Below are 18,099 nucleotides of genomic sequence, written 5' to 3'. Positions count from 1 at the left end.
TTTGGCAAATGTTCAAAAGGTTTTGTTTTCTATTTCATCAGAAAATGTAAAATAGAAGGAGGAGGGGGTGGCACTTCAGCTGCTGAGTGAAAGCTCCCTTGGTTTAACTCAGGCCCTGAAGTTTTCTGCCTTGGAATTTGTGACATTTTCCATTACAGCATCACAGGATTTTTAGGAAAGCAAAATTCTGTCAAACTTTTTGTAGGCATGTGGGGATTTTGAGTCTCAGTAAGTCCATGGCTGTAGGACAGCTTATGGCAGTGCTGCTTCAGCTCTCGTAGGACCAAGGGATCTGGGAAAAAAACATCCCTGGAAATCAGTGAAGGGTCTGTAGACACCACTCTGCTCAGCTCACTCCCAGATCTGGCAGAGTTTCAAATGGACTCTTCCTGGAGAATTATCAATATGAAGTATAAGAATGGAACACTTTAGCTTTTACCTTTATTGGGAAATTATATCATGAATAAATATGAATTCTTGCTAAAGTGCCCCTGCCTGGAATGCAGATGGGGTTAATAGAGACATGAAAAAAGGTATTTTCGACATCACTTATGATAATTAAGTTCTGAACCTTGTTTGAAGTAGGCCTGTGTATTGCTGGCCAATTCAGAACAAAAATAGTGATTAATTATGATATTTCTCTTGTGCAAATGAAGATCTGATCTATAGGTAGCCACGAATTCTCAGAACAGAACAAAACAAATTAGGTTTTTTAATCAGAATCTTGGAGATGTTGCAGTGTGGATGCAGATGGAGTCTGGATGCAAATGTAGGGGAGGAGAAGTTGCTTTCTATGGATTGTTTTGGGGGTTGTATTCTGTATTTTGTTTTAATGGAGTTGAACTCTTTGCCCTTTGTGTGTCCCAGTCTGATGGAGACCCTGCAGAGGAGCTGTGTCCTGGGGCTGGGCAGGGCTCACTTCTTTTGGTTGCAGGGACAAGCAGTGGTCTTATCTGACCCAGGAACGAGGAACTACAACAGAAGAGCTGGAATCTGACCTGGAGTGTTGTGCAATTCTCATTTTTGAGTGGCAAAGAAACCCCAGGAGATCTGGGCTGTGAGGTGCTGAGCGGGGGCCCTTTGGCCATAAGGGGAAATATCTTAAAATATTTTAAAATGAATTAACACATAATGGCTGGTTCATGACAGACTCTATAAAGCATTGCCATTATTTTGGCACCTGAAGTCAAGGTTTGGGCAGGGAGTTGTTTCCAAAAGAGCTGCTCTCTGTAGCACAGGGAGGGAGGGAAGCAGCCCAAGTATCTGAAGTTTTAGGAACCCAGGTTAAAGCTGTGACCAGGAACAGTCCAGTGCTGCCCTCTGAGCATCCTGAGGACCAGAAATGGTTCCTGTGGGATGTGTGGGGCTGCCCTGGGAGTTGAATTCCCTGCAGATCCTGGAGAACGGGGCTCACCAGGATCAGCCCAGGAGCTCCCGCTGCTCCTGCTCTCGCTGCACATCCCTGTGACATCCTTCTGTGGAACTGGGAGAGCTCTAACCCAGCCCTGCTAAACCAGCCAGACAGAGGAGGTGACACCCTCTGGAGCTGTCACAGCCTGGATCACACCCTGGATCCATCCAGTCTGATGGAATCCAGCCCTGGCTGGGAGGAGGCTCCGCTCCGGCTCCGGTAGAGCCGGGGGAGAGGAGCTCAGCAGCTCAAAGGTGTCACTAATTCTGCAGCTTCAGTTCTGCCTTGTTTATAAAACTCAGTATTTTTCTGACTAAAAGGCACTTAGATTTAAAAGGAAAAAAAGGAATTAACTCTCTCCCAGCCAAAGCAGGACACGGAGTGTTGACATTGGGAGCTGCCACCTGCAGTTAAATGCCTCTTGTGATCAGTCTGATCACAGCTCCTGCCCCTCCACCACGACTCTCACTTTTCGTCTGCCAACATCCTTTTTCCTGTTCACCCCCTGGGAATACAGAAAAAGAAAAAAAACCCCACACCAGAAACCACCCAACAAAACAAAACAAAAAAAAACCCACCCCAATTTAGAATTTGCCCCAGCAAAATATACGGGTCAGGTGGATTAGAAAAAGCTCAGGTTGGCAAATCCCCAGGGAGCAGGTGTTTTGTTCAGTGTTTCTGCCAGAAAATCCACACTCTCAACATTTGGTAACCCAGGGAAGGCGGAGGGGTCTGGAAAAGGGATGCTGGTGGGCAAGGCAATACTGTGTCTTTAATTTTCTTTTCTGAGGGAAGAAAGTCTGCAGAGCCATGACAGGCTCACTTGTTCAGCCTTTAATGTGCGATCTGTTTTCTCCAGTGGAGGGCACTCAGTGTATCACAAACTAGAACATCAGCACCAACGAGCTCCGGAGCATCATCGCTCTCTGGAAAGCCTTCGGAATTAGACAGGAGCTGCCTCTCAGCACAGCTACAAAACACTTTCAACCTGCCCAGCCGAATGGATAAACCGAGCCTGCACAGCTTTTAAAGCGGGCTCTGGCACGGCGCGGGAGGCCCGTCTGCTCCGGGGGCTGGGAAGCTGGAGGATGGATGGCCGTGTCTGGGAATGGCAAAAGGCAGCAGAATGAGGCATTCGAGGTACCGGCAAAGGTTTTGTCATTCCTCCCAGAGAAGTTGGTTTGCCTTCCTCGTCTGCTCCGGCTTCTCCTTGCAGATTGCCACTTAACGCCGGCTCTCTGATGACTTACACAATGGCTCTCAGAGCTTAGAGTCCCTCCCTACCCCCCCACACTCCCCCCAGCCTTCGTCCTGTCTTCCCCACCCCCAACCCCTTCCCTATCCTTTCCCTTCCTCATCCCCAAAATTCTCGCTTGTCCTCTCTAGGGAACTTTGTGGGGGGTTTGTGGCATGCACGCTGGATGCTGGTGATGTGAGTGGCAGCCGGGCTGTGCCATGAAGATTCTGATGGTTTAAAGAAAAGAAACCAGTTTGGAAAAGAGAGAGAGAGAGGCGAAGGGGAAGCGAAAAAAGGGAGAGAGAGAAGAAAACAGCTGGAGGAAGGAAAAGGAGGACGTTATTGATGACAAAAGGATGGGTAAGTGAACTTTTCCTGTTTGTTTGCTGGTACAGCTGCACTGGGGGGATATTTTTCAGCGGGATTATTTGCCGATGGAGAGGGGGGCACAGGCTGAACAGCAGCAGTGGATTCCTGTGCCAGGTGACTCACTGCACTTGCTATTGTATTTTTAGATCGTGTATCCCCCCCTCCACACACACACACACACACACACACCCCCCTTTCCTCCTGCAGAGGTTTTTACATGTCGTTAACCTGTGAATTGATGCCCCGAGTGAAGGGCTGGACAGAGCGAATTCCCTGTGCCGCCCGCCCCCGCACCTGCCACGCACAGAGCAGCGCATGGATGCGGGAGGCACCTCTGCCCAGATCCCTCCTGCCCGCAGATCCCCGTCCCCTGAGCCTGGAGCGGCATCATTCGAGCTGTCAGGAGGGGCTGTTAACACTTTGCGGGATGTGGGAAGCGGAGGGGAGGGGGGGGGGGTTTCTTGTCTAGGTGGTTTTGAAAAGGCTTGTTTGGGCTCTGAAAAGATGCCCCTGGTACCTCTGCTACATTTCCAGCAGTCATTTGCCAGTCTGATTTTTTCAAGTGTGACAGGTTTGTTCCCCTCCTTCCTTCCCTCCCCAGCCCCCAAGTCTGTAACAGGCAGAACATATTTCTAGCTGGCTGCTGCTGGCACACAGGCAGGAGCAAATAATAAGATTTAAATTAAAAATCTAACCACCGAAGGCAGGGACACATAGGCAGGGGCATTTTAGATTAGGAATTTTTTTTTGCAGATTGCCCCTTGGTTTAAAATTGGATTAAAGAACTGCAGCACGGGGTTGGTTTTGTGCGTGTGACAAATAATAAAGTGATTATTTATCAAGGAGATACCAGCCCTTGAAACATTTCCTGTTGGAAAATGCATTTTCATCCTTAGCAAAGATGCAACTCTGGACAGAGGCAGCATCTCTAAAATTATTCCAGGCATGTGGGTGTATGTTGGGGTTTCTGACACCACCACCCCCTCATAATTATTTGAAATTCTATATATTGAGTTATTATATATGTCCTCACATCCAGCATTGTTCCTGCATGACAAACCTGATACCTCAAAGGCAAACCCTTCAAATCATCAGAGCTGGGGGAGAGAGAGGGGGAAGTTGAAATAAGAAATATCCCCCTTTAAACTTTCTGGGGTTTGCTGCTGGATGTGAGTGTTGGTGTGGATGTTTTCATCCAGTCTCCAATGTATACACATATAAATGGATAAATGCTTAGGCATTCCCAGCTACATATGGAGAACTTTAAATGAATATGTGTTAAGGCAATGATTCATGTGAAAGAAACATGTCTCCTACCATTCTCTTGGTGTTGGGGTCCCATTCCAGCATTACCTGAGGTACCTCTCTATGTGGCTGAAGTTTCTTTTGCTGCATCTGTTTGTGTGGTTTAGGTCAATAAAAATCGTGAGTAAACCCACTGAAACCTCCTGTTAAAACCAAATCACTCGGTGCAAAAAGTAAAGCCTTTATTAGTGTCTCATTTTACAATAAATACACGTTATAAAGATGGATCAAACTTTATGATGAGTAGATTTCTTGCTTTCTGCAGTAATTTTTTGGGGGGATTTGGACTTGCACTTGCTTTTCTTGAGGAACACATTTAGCAGCACGTAATAGCAGGAGCTTTGGCTCATTTCCTCTCCAGCTCTGTGGAACATTCAGCACAGTGACTTGACAAATATGTTTATTGTTAAAACGTCGGCGTTTGGCGATAAAGACATCCCAGCTCCCCTGGGAGCTGGTGGACAGGGGCAAAGCCAGGAGGGAACAGGATTTTGGTGGTTCCGAGGGATCGTAAGTCACACAAAAGGACCTCAAAGGACGGGAATTTGCACCACAAAAGCCCCAGACAGGAGGCAAACAGGTTGTTTCCCAAATCCCCCGCTCCACTCAGGCTTCATCCAAAGCCCAGGGGTGACGTGAGTAATCTGCCGGCAATTTGTCTTAATAGGCTCCCAACGCCCGTTTGTTTTCTCTTTAATATTGCAGGTTTCCATTTAATTAAGCAGCTGAGAGGCACGAGCGCGCTCCTGGTGCTGCTGCTTCCCCTGGTGCTGCTCGCGGTGCTGGCGGGGGCTCAGCGAGCCTGCCCCAAGAACTGCCGATGCGACGGCAAGATCGTGTACTGCGAGTCCCACGCCTTCCGAGACATCCCCCACAACATCTCCGGGGGCTCCCAGGGCTTATCCCTGCGCTACAACAGCATCCAGAAGCTTAAATCCCATCAGTTCGCGGGCCTCAATCAGCTCATATGGCTTTATCTCGACCATAATTACATCAGCTCCGTGGACGAGGACGCGTTCCAGGGGATCCGCCGGCTGAAGGAATTAATCCTGAGCTCCAACAAAATCACCCTCCTGCACAACAAGACCTTCCACCCCGTGCCCAACCTGCGCAACCTGGACCTGTCTTACAACAAGCTGCAGGTGCTGCAGGCCGAGCAGTTCAAGGGCCTCCGGAAGCTCCTGATCCTGCACCTGAGGTCCAACTCGCTGAAAACGGTGCCCATCCGGGTGTTCCAGGACTGCCGGAACCTCGACTTCCTGGATCTGGGCTACAACCGCCTGCGGAGCTTGTCCCGGAACGCCTTCGCCGGCCTGCTGAAGCTGACGGAGCTCCACTTGGAGCACAACCAGTTTTCTAAGATCAATTTTGCCCACTTCCCACGCCTCTTCAACCTGCGCTCCATTTACTTGCAGTGGAATAGGATCCGCTCCATCAGCCAGGGCTTAACATGGACTTGGAGTTCCTTGCACAACTTGGATTTATCGGGAAACGACATCGCGGGGGTAGAGCCTGGGACCTTCCAGTGCCTCCCCAACCTGCAGAAGCTGAACCTGGATTCCAACAAACTCACCAACATCTCCCAGGAGACCATCAACACGTGGATCTCGCTCATCTCCATCACTCTGTCCGGAAATATGTGGGAATGTACTCGAAGCATTTGCCCTCTTTTTAATTGGCTTAAGAATTTCAAGGGAAATAAGGAGAGCACCATGATCTGTGCAGGCCCCAAGCACATCCAGGGCGAGAAGGTGAGCGACGCCGTGGAGACCTACGACATCTGCGCCGAGATCCAGGTGGTGGCCACCGAGAGGTCCTACCAGGCTCCCAAAACCCCCCCGAGACCCGTGTTCATCCCCAAACCCACCGTTTCCAAACTGGAAAGCCATCAGCCGAGCTCCGTGATGCCGAGCCCTTCCGCCGACATCCCGACCCCGGGAGTGGAGCCGGAGTACGAGCACGTGTCCTTCCACAAGATCATCGCGGGCAGCGTGGCCCTGTTCCTCTCCGTGGCCATGATCCTGCTGGTGATCTACGTGTCCTGGAAGCGTTATCCCGCCAGCATGAAGCAGCTCCAGCAGCACACGCTCATGAAGAGGCGCAGGAAAAAGGCCAGGGAGTCTGAGAGGCAAATGAACTCCCCTTTGCAGGAGTATTACGTGGACTACAAGCCAACAAACTCTGAGACCATGGATGTATCGGTTAATGGATCTGGGCCCTGCACTTATACCATCTCTGGCTCCAGGGAATGCGAGGTATGAACCATGACCCTCCTAAAACCATTTCAGCTGCTGGGAAGGAGAGGTAAATGTTTGACGCTCTTGAGGTATCTCTAAATGCTAGAAGGATTAATGAGATTTTGGTTTATTTTTTTTTGGGGGGGGGGTGGTTGCTCTGTGGAAGGTTCTCTCGTCCAATATCAACAGTCAGGGAAGGGATGGTGATTGTTTCGAATAACTAAGACTTATTAAAATATAGATTAAGTTGAAGTCAACAACTGTAGTAAAGGCATCTGGAGTGTTATTCTCCTCCTGTTTGCACCCATTTTATGAGCTGTGGCTACAAGAGAATCCTATTTTTAATGTATTGGTAGATACAGAGGCGTGAAAGAACCTCTTCTGCTTTAAAAATAAATATGGAAACCTCTTTACTCAGCCCCCACATGAAATCTTGAGGGGTTTATGGCCTATTTAAAGATAATGGCAAAGATTTTCTGCGTTTTTGGTCTGGTTCAGGAGCAAACCAGAGAGCAACAGGACTGCAGCACAATCTTGGAGTTTAGGCACTTGTTTTCCTGGAGCAGCAGGAAGAACAGAGGCTCCTTTGAACCTCAGCCTTGGTCCAACAGCACATTTGCAAATGCCTGGGTTGGGAGATGGGTATTCTTGAGGTTTCTAATTTCATTTCAGTGATCACTGGAAGTTAGACAGAGCTGATTTTCACATCCTTAAGGCCATGTCAGGATTTGACTCAGCAACATTGGAAACACAAACAGGAAAAGCTCCCAGAGCATCTTTTCTGTTGTTCAGCTTTGAAAGGAAGCACCAAATTGTTTCCTTGCCTTCCTGTCAATGACTCCACCACTGTGTATGCAAGAGATGGGTTTGCTTTGAATGCTGGTGCTTATTTATAGCTGGTAAAGGAGGATTTGCACAATTCCATTGCAGCACTTGTTACTTAATCCTGCCCGTGACGTGGCTTTAGGGCACTCTGGGGATTTTTCTCCCCTGGTTGTGGGTGTCCTACCTGAGACTGTTGGTTTATCCCAGTTCATTTGTGCAGATTGGGATTGACTATGGAAATTCTGAGCCCTGACTTTGGCATGAGAGCTGTGTTAAAGATGAGCAGTGTGGAACAGGCTGCAGTTCTGGGATCCGGATTTGTTAAAAACGACGTTTTCACTTCCTGACAAAGGGGTGTTTTTGAAATGTTTCATATTTGGCACCTGAAATCCCCAGCTGATTTTAGACCATGGAGTCAAGGAGGAGGAAGAAAAATGCCTGTTTTGGGGTTGCTTTCTTTGGAGCAGTGTTGTCTTCAAAATAGGAAACCACCTGCCATATCCCTGTCATTGCTCCAGTGCCGTGGGAATGAAGGTGTGGGGTTTTTATTCCCTGTTACCAGCGCAAGTAGAAAGTGATGGTAAAGTTATTTTGAATTTTCCCTGGCTGTCACAAGGAGTTCCAATTTAATCTGAAAGACTGTTTCCCCTTCATGCTCAGGTTTGTCACCACTGAAGTTTCATCAGCTTGTTGTTTAATTTGCACCATGATGGTGAGCTGATGGATTTCCACGTTATAGCTGAACATCCAGCTAAGGAAACCATCCCCTCTAACGGTATTTGGGTCTCAGAAGATGTAAAAGTGATGTCATGTCATCTAGGAGATTGAAATTTGGGTGATCTGGATTATGCTGGATAATTCCAAGGTCGAAGAGCCCCACCAGGTGTAGGACAGAAGATCAGGGTGGTGTAATTCCTCCGTGGTGTTGTGGGTTGTTACACACAGCATTAAACACAAGGGGACCCCAGTTCACCCGGTTTCCAGGTGCTGTGGCAGCACTACAACAGCTTTATTGAGGTTAAATTAAGGTGGTGCAGAACTTTGCAGGACTCAGGGTGTTTATTGTGTTGCTTCTGGTGTAAATCAGACTGTCCAGTGGCTCTTAGCACACTAAGAGAGACTCATAAATAATAGACAATAATAAAGACTTCAGGAGATGGAAACCAGATCATTGAAGGCACATGTAGCAACCCAAAGCCCTCAGTGAAATCCTGTCTTCAGCTTGGATTTGACATTCTTCGTCTCCATAGCTACAAGGTTCCACTTGTAAAAGGAGAGACAGGCACTGTACAGCACTTAAAAATGGGAAAAAAAAATTCCTTGTAGATTCTTCAGCAGTGGAAAGGGTTTGTGTTTGGGGACAAAATAGAAAATGGAGCATCTCTTTATTTCCTAATTTGCCCAAATGTACATACTTGTGGGGGAACTGCCATTTTGTGCAAGTGAGATGCAGCTCAGGCCCATCCTCCCATGGGGCCGAGCTGCTCATTCCTGAGGTTTCTCCCAAAAAAGAACCACTTGGATGGGAGAGGAGAGCCTGGCTACCAGAGTGAGGGCAGGCAGGCTCTGGAATTCATTGCTCAGGACTCTATTGAGTTTCCTTTTTTCGGGAATCATGTTCAAATGATTATCTCCTTCCACATATCCACCTCCCACAACCTGAAAGCAGCTGAGGTGTCCAACAACTGTGTGTCCTCAGGAAAGGGATAATGGTTCCATTGGAGCTGGGAAAGGGCAGAGAAGCCTGGGCAGATGCTGCTGTTGGGAGTGGGGGGATAATGGATGTTTTGAGGTCCGGGGATCAGACCTGGTCCCTCCACCTCCGTTTGAGGTTTGGGAGTATCCAGCTCAGCTCATCCATAAACCACCTGTTTTCCAGGACAGAACTGGCATTGGAACAACATACTGAGCTATTTCCACAGGTCCTGTTCTTCACAGCAGCAGGGATGGTTTTCTTTTAAGTTTAGTGAGATTTTGAGTTTAAAACAAAGGCACACAGAGCTGCTCTAGAAAAGGGGAGGTGCAGGTACACTTTGTGTGGCTGCTTTTTCCAGTCCCTGCTTTAGGGAATTATTTCTTGTGCTGCAGAGATAAAGCCAGGCTGGCTGGAAATGGGAGAGACTCTTGGCATCAGTGGGATTATAATCACTGACACCTGGCCTATGCTATTCTATTTAGTCTATTGGCAAGGGCTACTAAAATAACTGGATGCTCATGATCTTGGCTCTCCCAGCCAGTTCCCAGACTGCTGCCATCTCATTCTGGTATTTGCTTTGTGCATGTGCATCTCATTCCCTCTCTATTTCATATTTATTTGTACATTTGCTGAAGATCTGGGGGCCATAAAAAGCAGTTTCAGACCCCGAGCTGTGTTTCCTCCATCTCACACACAGAATAGCTGTGTTTGGCTCACTGGGAAGGGGAGTGGGGAGAGGGAACATTGCTACAGGAATGTTTCTGTCTCCTGGAAGGTCATTCCTCTCCCCTTCCCCGGGCTGGCAGGGACAAAACAAACAACAAGCAAGCAGGTGAACAGCTTGTGTGTGTGAGCTGAGGCCGTTTGAGAGGTGATGGACACACACCCCGGGAGGTCAGTTTTACATTTCTCAATGTCTGCCCACAGCCCCTGGACGAGCAGGGACAGCTCCACTGTGTTTTCCAGGGGAGTGTGAACCAGGGTGGTTGTCACTTGTATTCGCTGCTGCTAAACCAGTCACACAAAATCATGTTCAGCTGGAATTCTGCTTCCTGCCTTCTTGCCACTGGGGAGAAGGGACAAATAGGTTGAGAAAGGAGTGCAGTGCATGCGGGTTTGGTGGGCTGCTGACCTCCTCCTTCCGAGCTTAACTTGAAAGGAAATGTTAACATGCTGTTGTTGTTTATTATTTATTTATTAAACACCATTTCTCTGTTGCTTTGGACAAGGTGTAAAAAGGAAAAAGCAGAATAGTCTCCATCTTCAGGGTGTGTTTAGTGCCAGTTCTGTAACTCATCACAAGGGTGCCCAGGGGCTCGGCCTGAGCTCACGGGGTGTTGTGACCTCTGGGGAGAAATCACTCAATAACTGGCTGAACATTTCACTATTTTCTCTTAAGAGCAGTGGTTGTATTTCCTTTGCTCGTCAGCCTGAGGTTTTTGGAAGGAATGCTGAGCAAGGACTTCATGGCAGAGGTGTGAGCTCATTATAGGTGGGGGAATAGGAAAGGAAGGTGATTCCACAGGTGGGGCATTGCAAAGACAAGAATATGGGATGTGAGGAGTGAGGAGAATGGGGAGCAGGAGCTCTCCATTAGCCTGCTGTCATCATTTTAGGGCCAAAGCAGTGTGGGTTTTTATCCAGTGACTGTTTTGAAACACAGCATGGCAGGCACTGTAATTTAGTTTCCTACATCCTTCTGTGCTGTGGCTCCTCCTCTGCTCCTCTTCTTCCACTTCTCTGTGATTATGGGCCTTAAATCCTTGTTGAGCTGTAAACTGAAGGGTGAATCAGCCTAATGAAGCTGTGTCAGAAGCTCTGGGTTTGTGTGGGGAGGGTGAGCAAAGGAGAAGCTGCTGGTGCTGCTCCTCCAAGTGGAGCCTGGGAGGGACACGTGGGAAGGGGCTCAGAGGGGGGAGGAGAAGGGACATTTTAGAAATCAGAATCACAGAATGGTTTGACTTGGAAGGAACCTTTAAGATCACCCAGTTCCAACCCCTGCCATGGGCAGGGACACCTTCCACTAGCCCAGATTGCTCCAAGTCCTGTCCAACCTGGCCTTGGACACTTCCAGGGATGGGGCAGTTTTTACCCTTCAGAGCCTTTCTTAGCATTTCACGCTTGGCATTGCAAGGATAACATCAGCACAAGGAAAGCTGTGCTCTAGAAGCACTGGGGATGTAGCAATAAATGCAGAGGGGTAAATTTTCCTGGGCTCAGCACTTGTGAAGTGCGAGATTTCCCAAAGATGTTCCCGAAATGACCGGCCGCGTTTCCGGCAGAGCTCAGCCAGCTGTGCCTCAGCAGCAATTGAGCCACGGGCTGTAAATTTGGAAAGGAAGCAGCAGGAGGATGTGGAACGCTTCTGAAACTCTTACTCAGTCCTTACCCTGGTGCCTGGGGAGAGAAGAGCTCCTCTGGAATTTGGGCTTGTGACACAAGTGCTGCTGAGACCTCGGGAGTTGATTGCTCTGGGATAGCGACAAAGGAAGGGGCTGAACCCACATCTCCCAAATTTTTGCTGAGCTTGGGAGATTTCCTGACCAGATTCCAGGCATTACATTTGCTCCACTAGGTCTCATCCAGAAGCCAGTACTTAATTAACAAAACTATGGAATTGCACTGGGGATTTGTAGTCTTAGACACAATGTCCAGCTGGGATCCTCCCCCCTGCCTTCCCTTCACCTCTTTTCCTTCTTCCCCAAACTTTGCCACTTTCTGGAAACCTCAGTGAGTTGTGTACAGGGAGAGCTGCCCAAATGGAGAGGATGCTGCACTGGAAAGCTTTGTGCAAGAGAGGAAAATACTTGTATTCCCATTAAAATCATTGCTTGAGCCTTTTGAGGGATTCCTGTGTTGCTGGAGTTGTGGCAGATGCCCTTTGCCCTCTCCATCTCCCTTTGCCTTTCTCTCACCCCTTCTGCCTCTGTTAAACTCTGTGATGCACTGCCAGTATTTTAAGGAGGAGAAAAAAATCAATTTTAGTCCATTATGTGGCTCATGCCGGAGGGGAGAACACTGAGAAACAGGGAAGGAATCTGTTGAACCTGTTCATTTGTGGTTTCTCTTTTAAACACACACAAACAATAAAACACACACTAAGAGGGACAAACAACCTTATTAGTGAGTGTCCTGCTGCTGGGAATGTTCCCGAGACTTTCCCTGGAGTAAGAGAGCTTTGGAAATACATTTAGGTCCCAACTGTTCCATGGATGGTCCTGTTGCCACTGGAGACCTCACTCTTTCCTGGCAGGAGCTGCCTGGCACAGGGAATTGTGCAGCCTCTGCCCTGCCCCCTGTGCTGTAAACATTTGGACATGAAATATTCCAGTGTGATTTGTGTTTATAGCACCAGCAGCAGCCCAGTGTTTGGTCATTTCCAGCCAGGTATTCCAGCCCTGAACACAGATGGGCTGCAGCAGGAAACGTTTTGGACACTAATCAGCTTTTCTCACATCTGCCTCTTGTGCAGCCAAATCAGCTCAGATTGCCTGTAGATCTTCCCACCTCCACAGAAAAGAGGAGTGGATCCATTCTGAGGGGTTTCCAGGGAGTTGTCAGCTCTGTCCAAGCTGCAAAATCCCTCTTTGTTAGAAGCTGGTGAAGGGGTGGCATGAGAGCGGGTTGGGAATGTTGGCTTTTTGGATTTGTTTGGGCTTTGCCTTTTTAATATCCAAGCAAATAGAAAGCCCTTCCTGGCAGATGGATCAGTCCTGGCGTTGCAATCCAATGGGAATTGTTCCACCTGCAAAAGGGGGAAGGCAAGGAAGGCCAAAAAATGCTGGTCATCTCCAGTCTCACCATCTGGGGTATGTTCAGCTACAGCAAAACTCCTCCTTTGTTAATTAGTTCCAGTATAGATTTATTTTGGGATTTTTTTAGGTACTTTTGAATATAACTGGCCAGAAGAGGAGCAGTTCCTGGATTCTGGAAAGCCAGAGTCTCTCCTAAAAGCTCTCTGCTCCAGAGCTGTGTCTCCAACTTCCTGCAGCAAAGGCTTTGTGAAGATGCTTGAGCTTCTCTTGCTTTTCTCTCCTTTGTGTGACAAACCCCCAATGTATGTTACATTACAATATTAAATATTAAATTATAAAATTTACACTATAATATTAAAACTAATGTATTTTTGACATTATACTTGAAGTTCTCAAAACTCACAAGATAAGTGGCATTCTCCTCATTTTCAGTCCCTGCATCCCAGAGATCGTGATCTGACACAGCAGCTCTTTGCTCTGAAGGTTCCTTTTTTTTTCCCCCTGTTCTTTCACCATCACCACATTATTCACTTTCCTCTGACATACACAATGATAAAAAGAGAAATAATATTTCTGGGTTTAGCCTCTGGGGAACATGATCGGTTTGTTCATGATCAAAGGTGACCTTTGGTGTTCTGTGCCTGTCCAGGAGTGTGTTTTGTTCATGGGAAGACCCAAGTGGGGAACTGACCTTAATCTTGATTTTGAGCCCGAATTTTGCAAGTTCTTTTGTCATGCAAAAGCACTCAATAGTTTTCTGCCTGAACATTTCACCTGCACTGCAGATCAGGAGCAAAATTAGGTGGTTGGGAGGTGACTTTGTGTGAAATGGGTGTGGGAACGTGGCCCATTGTCCATCGAACAGGCAGAGCTCAGGAATTCCATGGAGCACAAAAAGCTTTGGGCAGAGCCCTGGGTGTGTGCAGGGCTTCCAACTGCACTTGGTATAAATACCCAGGGCAGGGGAAGCAACTCCATCCCTGAGCTTCGATGGACAGTGGACAAAGAACCAGTTCTGAAGCAGAAAGTTCTTTGTGTTTTTTCCCCGTGTAAACTCAGGTCAAGGTTTTTCTTCCCGTATTGAAGAAATGGGATTTTCCTGGCAATGGGATTTTCCTGGCAATGGGATTTTCCTGGCTGTTACTTGTGTGTTGATCCAGTAAGGAAGCAGAAGATCAGGTCAGTCTGAGTGTGGTATTATTGCTCTGACTGGGTTTGGGTAGGAGCTGACCACTCCCAAGTTTGATGAGGGGATGAAAATCCCAGAGGAATCATTTTGTGCCAGGGGAACAGGACACAGCAGGGAATGTGAGCAGGCAGGGCATGGAAAGAGGAAATGGAGACCTGAAGAGCAGTTTCTGGAGGAGAGGAGCTGGCCAGGAGTGGAGCAGCCCAGGATTCAAGGAACCTTTGGCAATATCCTTTATTGGATGTTCCAGCCCTCAGCCCTGGGAGGGAAGAGCCCATGCCATGGTCAGACCTCACTCCTGGGCACCAACCCAAAGAAAGGCCTGTCTGACACCGAGTACCAGCTCCAAGGTCTCCATGGGAAGGTCAGGCACACCCTCAGTGTCTTGCACTCTCATAATTCATTTTTTTTCCAGTGCAGAGAGGAGTGTCTGTGATGAATTGACTTGCGTTGTGTGGTTTTGCTCATTTTCAAACTCAGTCCTCATTTAAAATCAGCTTCTCCTTCTGTGTGATGGCCCCTGAAACCCCAGATGATTCTTCACTGCTCTCATCTTTCACTAGCACATCCATTTGGATTATCTTTGTGCTGTGATGGATGCTTTAAAAGGAACCAACAAGGCCATCAAATTCTTGCCCTGGTTCAACTAGCATTTGTTAATGTTCTAAATCATCTTGGGCCTGAAATGTGCTGCTTCTTAAATTTAGAACGATGTGATTGCCTAAAGCCTCTCCATGTGTTAATTAAATCATCATAATTGTGGTTTCTTGAGACTGACAGGTTATAAATAGTTTTTCTTCCCCCCTCCTGCAGTAATTGGGGATGAATGACAGGCAAAACAGCTATTGTTTAACTGTACATTTGACACCAGCCTTCCCATTCCCACTCCACTTCTCTGCTGCTACTTGATTGTCCTGAAACAATCGACAGTGTCACCCTTAAGGGCTGGTGAATTGCCATGCACTTCTCACATCGTGGGGAGATGAGAGCAGTGATTTTCCTGGGTCCTCATTATCCCTTTCATTCACCTGGCTGTGTGTCCAGGGGCACTGCAGGTCAGGGCAGAGGTGCCCTGTCTGTGTTCACACACGCCCCCAAACACAGGTCAGAACACATGGAAGAAATACTAACACATTGGAGGAATAATTGTGTTTCCATCTCTCTTGTGTCAGCCAAGATTCTGTGGAAATAAAAGCCTTGGTGTTCTGAACATCGTTTTCCTCTGTTGCTGCCATGGAATCCTGGATTGGTTTGGGTTGCAAGGGACCTTAAAGATCACCTTAGAGAGTCCCACCCCCTACAACTGGGCAGGGACACCTTCCATAGCCCAGGTTGCCCCAAGCCCTGTCCAACCTGGCCTTGGACACTTCCAGGGCTGGGGCAGCCACAGCTTCTCTGGGCAACCTGTGCCAGGGCCTCCCCACCCTCCCAGGAGAGAATTCTTTCTATATAACTCACCTAAATTTCTGCTCTCTGAACTTGTACCCATTCCCCCCTGTCCTATCCCTCCAGTTCCTGATGATCAGTCACTCTCCAGTTACTCAGGAAGGTGTCCCTGTCCAAGGCAGAGGCTTGGAACTGGATGATCTTTAAGGTCCCTTCCAATGCAAATCATTCCATGATTCCATGATACTTGTGTGCACAGAAAGGGCTTCTGTGCCTTTGGAATTGGAGCCCCTAATTCCAGTGATGGTCCTGCACACATTTCTGGAGTCAGCTCAACACCACAGGTCACAGAATCATCACAGAATTCCAGAATGGGTTGAGTTGGAGAGACCTTAAAGCCCATCCAGTGTCACCCCCTGCCATGGGCAGGGACACCTTCCACTAACCCAGGTTGCTCCAACCTGGCCTTGGACACTTCCAGGGATCCAGGAGCAGCCACAGCTTCCCTGGGTAACCTGTGCCAGGGCCTCCCCACCCTCCCAGGGAGGAATTCCTTCCCAATATCCCATCTAGCCCTGCCCTCTGGCAGTTCACAGCCCTTCACCTGGGCAGGTGCAGCTTTGCTGTCCCTGGCAAAAGGCACAACACACATGGTTTGGAAGCAAACCCTGCCTGCAGTTCTTTTCCTTTTTAGATTGGGAAAAAATGCTACAAACACTGAAGTTGGCCAAGGGTTTGGACTAAGCTTTTTTCCTGACTTTTGCTCTTGCCCAGCCTCTGAGCAGCTCTGTCCCCTGTGTGTGGGAAGGAGGCAGAAAGGATGGTAATGGGAACATCCTCAGGCCTGGATTATGCACAATCCTGGTGGGCAATTAGGTCTTGCTCCCCTTTCATGTAGGTCTACCTGCTGTTTACAGCTCTAATTTGCAGAGGAACCTGAGGCTGCAGCTTGATCTGCTGCTCTGGATCCTCTTTGCTCTTCCAATTATGCCAGGAAACCACAGTTCCTTGGACTCTAGAGGACTGGGATGTGTCCTGCTGATTGCCATAATTCAGGGTTCAGTAAGATCCATGAATATACAGAATCATGGAATCATAAAGGTTGAAAATCAAAGTAGAATCATTTAGGTCGGAAAACCCCTCTAAGGTCATCAAACCCAACCATTCCCACAGCAGTGCCAAGGCCACCACACAACATGTCCCCAAATGCCACATCTTTTAAATACCTCCAGGGATGAGAACTCCACCACTGCCCTGGACAGCTTGTTCCAACGCCTCAAAACCCTTTTGGGGCAGAAATTTCCCCTAATATCCAACGTACACCTTCCTTGGTGCAGCTTGAGGCCATTTCCTTGTTTTGCAGAAAGCTTCCACGAGGAAACTCAACCTTTCTCCAGACTGGAGGATGTCCTTCCTCCTTGTGAGTTTGGAAAGGAGGGTGATCCACTCCTCAGCTGTGGCTGGAGGCCACAGGATTTAGGAACCACCGTAAACTCTGCTGTTAATTTATTGTGAGCTGGCAGAGAGCCCTTCAGCGCAAACTGTTGGACTTCAAAAGGAGAAAGGAAAGCAAGGTCACGTTGGCTTTCATTGGAATCTGAGCACTGAAACCAATCCTTAAACCTTTGAAAACTCTTCCTGTCTCGCAGTCTCTGCCCTCCCATCCATTTACTGGGCTGCTTTGCCTTTCACTGCTGCCGACGTGGGGGCTCCAGAGCAGGGTTGGGGTTCAGCTCCTGCTTTAGCATGAAAGGGAGAAGTATTGTCTGGAGCCTTAAGGGACTCCTGCAGGGACTGTTTTGTTCCTGGCATAAAAGCCAGTCTGAAGTGCTCTGCTTTGTCTTGGGGAGGCATTAACACATGCCTATTTAGTGCTTTTAAAATGTCTATACTATATTCAGATGCAACAGAGACTGACTTGCAGCCACTCAGGTGCTCCCTCGTCCCAGTAGGTTTCTGCAGAGTGCTGAAATTGCCTGATTTTAATGGAAATTTCAGGGCCATTTCTTCCCCCAGCATTATAATTTTCCTTCCCAGAGCCTCTAAATCATATGTTTGGCTCCTGGTTTTAAAAGCCACATCAATGTCACACGAGAAGGGAAATGAAGGCAGCGAAGGGGGAACACAAATTGTGCAAATCAAAAAGGGAAGGAGCCCATTGGCGACTCTGAATTATTAGAAATTTGTATTTGAAAACAAAATCTATGGGTATTTCCTTTGGTACAGCTTCTTTGTTGAATATATCAAGAGTCCCAATCTGAGGGACTGATTAACCTCTTTCTGTTCATTATTAGCTCCCAAACATTTATTAGCTTTGGAGAACAAGGTCTAGACTTTGTTGTAACAGGTGAGGGACTGGAATTAATGTTGCCACAGTGAGTAAAAGGCAGGGAAAAGGTTTCATATCTCACTGCCTCTCATATTTTGCCCTGATAGTCATCAGTGCATCAGTCCAGTGGAAGGTGTCCCTGCCCATGGCAGGGGGATGGATCTGGGTGGTCTTTAAGGTCCCTTCCAACCCAAACCATTCCATAATTTTATGGTTCTATATAAAAAACTAAAGTGGGGCAGAGGTTTTTACCCACCTGCTTTGCCTTCCTGTCTATCAAGGGCCACCCAACTTCACAAAGTTTCACTGTTTACAACACCAATATTTATTTTCTCTAAAAAGTGCTTCCAGAGAGTCACT

General features: G+C 47.9%; 1 protein-coding gene across 2 annotated transcripts in view; it reads left to right on the top strand.

Annotated features, from left to right (window-relative positions):
• Window positions 1–2,294: 2,294 nt before the first annotated feature.
• The window catches only part of LRRTM4 (leucine rich repeat transmembrane neuronal 4), a 204,957-nt gene continuing 189,152 nt past the window's right edge, over window positions 2,295–18,099 (top strand). Inside the window, exons 1-3 of one of the 2 annotated variants that reach the window (XM_027665184.1) lie at window positions 2,295–2,551; window positions 2,798–3,008; window positions 5,028–6,577. In XM_027665184.1, the coding sequence (XP_027520985.1) occupies window positions 3,005–3,008; window positions 5,028–6,577 (1,554 nt within the window). In that variant the 5' untranslated portion in view covers window positions 2,295–2,551; window positions 2,798–3,004. Of the gene's footprint in view, window positions 3,009–5,027; window positions 6,627–18,099 lie in introns of both variants that reach the window. The other variant, XM_027665185.1, reaches the window with a different exon arrangement.

Source organism: Corapipo altera, unplaced genomic scaffold (genome assembly GCF_003945725.1).
Source record: "Corapipo altera isolate COAL_440 unplaced genomic scaffold, ASM394572v1 171, whole genome shotgun sequence".
Classification (NCBI taxonomy): Eukaryota; Metazoa; Chordata; class Aves; order Passeriformes; family Pipridae; genus Corapipo; species Corapipo altera.
Note: the sequence above shows the minus strand (reverse complement) of the source record. Positions and strands in the feature narration are given on the sequence as shown.